At 46.4% G+C, this 6,005-nt stretch overlaps 1 protein-coding gene across 10 annotated transcripts in view; it reads left to right on the forward strand.

The window, feature by feature from the left end:
- Positions 1–6,005, forward strand: part of GSG1 (germ cell associated 1) — a 71,044-nt gene that overhangs the window by 63,683 nt on the left and 1,356 nt on the right. For all 10 annotated transcript variants that reach the window (XM_014963815.1, XM_014963814.1, XM_014963813.1 and 7 more), the window contains 3 exons: positions 2,012–2,059; positions 4,764–4,916; positions 5,032–5,143. In XM_014963815.1, the coding sequence (XP_014819301.1) occupies positions 2,012–2,059; positions 4,764–4,916; positions 5,032–5,143 (313 nt within the window). The remainder of the gene's footprint in view (positions 1–2,011; positions 2,060–4,763; positions 4,917–5,031; positions 5,144–6,005) is intronic.

Here is a 6,005-nt window from a genome sequence, read left to right on the forward strand (position 1 = left end):
TTCTTAAAAAACAAACAAACAAAAAGAATAAAAAGAGAAAGAGAAGTACCACCTTATAGATGCAGAGAAAACCTGGAGATGTGAACCCAGAGGACCTGAAGCTAGGAGGCAAATTGACCTGAGAATTAGAGCTGCAATCTCATAATTTTTTTGTTGTTTTTGTGATATTGTGGCAGGTTTAATTTGTGATTTTTGACCATATGAGACTGGCACTGTAAACTCTGGAGTGCCAGAGGCTGGTTGTGCAACCTGTCCTAGACCCCTTTGGTTCTTCCCTTCACCCTTGACTTGCTTCTGCCCAGCCCTGCTGAAGTCCTTCTGCCAAAACCTGTGCCACACCAGAACAGGTGGATGCTCTGCAGTGCACAGATGCTTTTTACTTCCTGGCACACACATCAAGGAACAGAACTGACCCAGAAAGTGGCCAACAGGGAGACTTGTATCTAAAGATACAGTGATGAAAATGACTTTCATCAGGCCCGTTCCCCTCATCCCACCACCCTCCCTTCAGGTCTTCCCAAGCACAAACATCTCACCTTTAACGAAGTTCTAGTATAGCATTTCTCATTTTCTTATCTGTTGCTGTCAGAGTTTGAAAATAAAGAACTGGTGAATAAAAGCAGACTGAAGGGGGGCGGGAGCAGGAGGGAATGTGCTTGAAACTCCCATGTCCTAATGAGAGGTCTGCTTCGTTATAAGCATTTCCAGACATGCTGCGGAAGGAGAAGTGTTTATTTGGGACTGGTTTGCGTTGGGGTGTGTTTCCATGGTGCTTGTGGGAATGGGACTACATTCTTTGACAGCTTTCTCTGAAAGACTTGTCTGGCCACCGAGCAGTCCCTGAATAACCCCGATGCCTGAAGGAACGCAGAGAGCACGTTACATCTGGATCACAGCAGAGCACAGGGTAGAGCCCATAGTCAATCTCAGTCCCTTGCTTCCTGTAAATTGAGTACAACCCACCCACTGCTGTGGATATTTGAAGCAAGTGCATAGACAACAACAACAAAAAAGGGGCTACTATAAGCAAAAGGAGTTTGAGTTGAGCTGGAGAAAGGATTTCATTATTCAGACTAATCTCAGGATCAGTTTAGATGAGCCATTACTGAATAACCTCATTAAAGTTCTAGGTGAAGTAGCAAACCACAAGTTAATGAGAACTACAGATGGCACTAAGCTGGGTAGTGTCCTGAGAGCTGTGGATGACAGAAGTAATTCAGGAGATTGGGAGAGATTAGAACTGGGGATAGAAATTAAGAAAATGAGATTCTTACATGAAAAGCAGCAGGCTGATACTTCTGGGAGAAAGTACTGTGCCAAGTAGAGGAGAGAATCCTCAAATGCAGTGATGCAGTATGCAGTAAGAGAGATTTACAGATAATAATGATGGACCCTCAGCTGAGACAATAGTTTGCATCTGGCCAACATAAAGAGCCAAAGCAAATATAAACACCATTTGTCCAAATAGCATGCCTAAAATGTGAGGACAGAAGACCATATTTCTGTGTGATTCTCTGTCACAGAAGAGGGACTCACGTCTCTGTCACACAGCATTTCACTTGGGAAGATTTTTATTATTTTGTTTCTTTCTTCTTTGGGAAGCAGTGTTAGAACTCTCTGCTGAGACTGTGGTGAGTGGGAATTCATGTCCTCAGCAGAAGTGGTAGGGCTTCAGTCTGTTATAAGATACACCCTTAATAGGCCTGACCAATGGTAATGTTGTGAAAGAGTAGCAACAGATTCTTATAATCACCAGACGCTTGTAAGGTTTAAAAATTGATGACTTTTTTTCCTGGAAAGGCCACTTCTAGTTTTCCAGGCAAACATTGCCTTCCCCTGGTGAATATATGGAAATATGGTCAGAAAGAGAGCAGAGGTGAGAAGATATGATGGGTAGACTCAGGAATGACTGGAGCTGTGCAGTGAAAAGAGAGTGAGAGGAAGAGATTTTCTGTTCCTTTGTGTACTCTGAATTGTTTTGTAAACTAATACCTTTGGTTTTGTGTTTCAGAGGAGAAATGCCGTAGCTTTATTGAGCTTTCACCACCAGCAGAGAGAGGTAAGAGCAAATCCCCATACCTCACTGTAGCTGCCCAGTGCACCTCCTTGGGATGGGAGACCTGCAACATTTCACCCGTGTGAGGACAGCAGGGTGGGTCCCCAAAGAGCCAGCCATGAAATCCTGGCCTTATGTTGCTAAAAGAGCAAAGATTTCCTCCCAGATGTTTGCCTAAACCACTGCCATCTGTGAGGTCGGTGCTGGAAAACTCGGGCCCCCTCCCATGTGTAGTGGGATTTGCCTCATCTAATAAATTTCCCTGTTTGAGCTTGTCATCTTGCTGTAGTCAGCGGGAAGGGGACGGATGCCACCTTCCACATATTCTACATGTTGACTCAGTGCTTCAGTTTTGGGGTCTACCGAGATGATTCTGGAAGCTGAATCTCCTCTTACTTTGTAGTAAGTGATCAGGACATCTGAAAATTACACTTTCAGGGTGAAGTCCAAACTTCATTTGGATTGGAGAGCTCAGCCCTCCTGTCATTGTCACATGTTTCAAATTATCCTGGGGATAACTTCAATACACTTGGATGTATGTGTACATATGCAATAGAGATTTTACTTACTAAAAGCTTTTCATTTGTTGTGGGCTTGCTAACCATTCCCTGAGATGGAGGCTGGAGGCAAGTCATTTCAGAGGATGTTCGTATGTGAAGGGAAAGACCTGGGGCAGAGCCTGTGTCAGCGTTCAAGCTGTGAGAGCAAGGGCTGGAACAAACGCTGGGGAATCACAACAGCCAGTGGGGAGATGAGTACTTTTGGGGAGCCCGTCTTATTTTTCTGCCTTGTTTCCCCTATTTTCAAAACGCTGGCAAAAACCGCTGACCTGCTTTTATAATGTGATGTGTATTCCCAGGTGAGGGGGCCGGTGCGAGGGGCCTGCAGTGGCATCGCTGTGCAGATTAACCTCAGTCACTCTCGGCGCAACAGCAGGGCAGAGAAACCCCCCCTGCTTACTCTTTTGGGAAACAATATTCACACAATTCAAATAATGGTGGCGTTATGAGACAATTTGGAAGTCATGCAGATCTCCATGTTGTCATAAAATGAGTGACTTAACTACATTTACTGAATGACACTCGAATTTACCACAAAACGCTCACTTCACAGGGAGTAGCAATGTATTTTTCTGCTTTCTCACCTTCTTGTGCTTCATTCCCTCCCAGGCCTCTGGCTCTGTTTTTTCCACTGTCTTCCTTATAGATGTTTTCCTAAGAAAAGAGGTTTATGCAACCAGATTATGTGCCTTTGTAAATCTTTCTGTCTGTCCCCCCTCACACTCCTCCTACTGCTCCTTGTGTAATTACAGCCCAATATTAATAGGAAGGCCATGTTCCGTAAGACCTTGAGCTCCTACAAATTAATTGGAAGATCACTGTGAGCTTAAGCATGGCACTCGTAGTCACAATGTGCTCTTAACAGCTCTATCACCCCCTTTGGCCCCTTCCTGCACGTAGCATCATCTTAAGATGACCTTGGCCTCCAGGGCAGCTGCCATTATGTAGTGGGGCCAGCACTGGAGAAGGTGGTGTGACTGCTGGTTGGAGGCTGGGCTGGCTGAGCTGGGTGTCTGCAGAGCAGCTCCACGTTACAGGAGCAGATTACATATAATGAGTGGTGAGCCTGGACTCCCAGGGGAAGTGATGCAGAGACCTCTGTGCATGTGTGGTGCCTGCAGCCCCCAGGACATTTTTGGCACTCTGAGCTCTAATGACATAGTCTCCCCGAGGGTGCTGCAGCAAGCAAGGCAGCTCCTTTAAGCAAAGAATGGGGCTCATCAATTCCTGCTAAGGAGCTCGGTGACTCTATGGCACTAATGACATTGAGAAGTCAAGTCAGTGCCACATTAATGAGGGTTTTCCTCACACTCCTTTTCCCCATTTGAACGTCTCCTCTATGGCCATTAATAGTTGCTAACAGTAGTGTTCACAGTGCTGCTTCATTTGTCAGATTAATATTTCTTCCTCAATGAATCCCGTGCTCTTCCACAGCCCAGCATTACAGAGTGCCATTTCTCATTCTCCTCCAATTCCTACTGCTCAGGCACCTCAGCTGAGGACTGTGGTATCACTTGATTCCCACTAATAATCCCAGCATGAAAGTACCTGTACCCTGTTCAAGCAGCAAGGTGAGCGGTGAATGTTACTGCACGAGCTGGGTATCCACCCCAAGGAATGTAGGCCTGAATTCCAGAAGTAGGTCCCAGCCACTGCCATAGACAAGCCATACAGTTCTTTCTTAACCCGTTGAGTCCTAGGTTAAAAGTCGTTTGCTTCCATTGTTGTGATTAGAAACCTACTCTGAAATCACTATGCTAATAGGTAAGAACCTTCCAACATCCAGCTCAAATGTGTTTATGGCCAACTTATCATCACTAGGTCTTGTGCTAATACTGAACAGCTTTCCCCCTGCCTTTTCCCTCCATGGTTTCTTCCTTGCTGTTTATGAATAACACTGGCTTGTTTACAGGCAGCTATTTTAGTTCCTCTCAGCTTTTGCAGTGCCATCTTCTGAGACAGACTTTCTGTCCCCTTCAGCATCCTTTGAGCCCTTGCTCACAGGCTGCGGGGGGGAATGCTTTTGGGTGTTCGTTGTTTTCCTTCTTTCCAAAGGACATCCTTTCAGGATTGGCTTGGGAAGAGACAGTACTCTCCCTTGAACAAGCCATCTTGTATTGATGTGAGGAGTCTCTGATTTCTGGCAGGAATCCTGTGGCTGTCACTGGGATCGGAGATGCTGTACATCAGCTTGCTGCTCATCAGCTTCATCCTCATGATGGTGGAAATGCTGCATACGGGCAATCCTGTCTGTGGGTTGAAACTCAATGCCTTTGCTGCTGTCTCCTCGGTGTTGTCAGGTAAGTGTGTTACTGCAGGCTTGGAATCACAGCAGCAGGAGAGCCTCCTCTCTGCTGAAGTATGCTGCTCTAGCTCCTGCTCTAACTTCTTTGCTTTTTTGTCTTTCGTGTCCAGGTCTCCTTGGGATGGTAGCACACATGATGTATACTCAAGTCTTCCAGGCAACGGTTAGTCTGGGACCAGAGGACTGGAGACCGCACTCATGGGACTATGGCTGGGCATACTAGTACGTGAGCTCTGAAGCCATCCTCACCTCCCCAGCCTTTTGGGGTTCAGCCATGTTCCACCCCACCAAAACCCACGTCCTCCCTTCTTGACTGTGTTTCCAAAGACAGGTGTACCATGGTTCTCCCACTGCTAATCTCCTGTCTTTGCCTCATCCCCTTCTTTGACAAGTAGTTGCAGAATTACTTAAATTAGTAGCCACGAAATGGCAGACAATGGGATCACACCTACACAAGTACCTTCAACCCTGCTGACTAATCGGGTTGGCCCCTACCCTGGTTTGCCCTGTTTGGGCTCAGCTCTTCCCTGTGTGCAGAGGCCAGTGTCACACCTGTGATGATGCTCTTAAACATGCCTCCTTTTTCTGCACTTTAAGTAAGTTGCGTTCTGGTTTGTCATCTTCACTAACCAATGTCCAAGGGGCCTACTCCTGTAGCACCAAAGCCTAGACAGATACTTAAAAGTGTGGGCACTGTAGCCAGGAAAAGCAGCTGCAAAAAGCAGGCGGCTCAGGGCTCCTTTCTCTAACGGCTAAAGAAGCTGACTGCAGCTGATAGACCATAACTGACTTGAAAAACAGTTGGATGAGTCTTGCCAATGCCCATGGAAAGCGCAGGCTCAACTGGCAATGCTGTACTGATGATGACCACATTGATTCTTAAGACTTAAACATTCCAGTGCCATGTGCCAGCTGTGTGCATCAGATGTCAGCACAGCCATCTGGTTATGCTCATGGACATGCCTCACGTCCCAGAAGACACTAAGCAGCCCTGCAACACAGAACTTGCTTCCAAGCTGTTCTGTCCTGCTCTGATCCGTTATAGACGTTTTCACTGCCCTTTTTATTTTCCCTGTACCCCTCC

This window comes from Calidris pugnax, unplaced genomic scaffold (assembly GCF_001431845.1).
Source record: "Calidris pugnax isolate Ruff unplaced genomic scaffold, ASM143184v1 scaffold44, whole genome shotgun sequence".
In the NCBI taxonomy this organism is placed as follows: domain Eukaryota; kingdom Metazoa; phylum Chordata; class Aves; order Charadriiformes; family Scolopacidae; genus Calidris; species Calidris pugnax.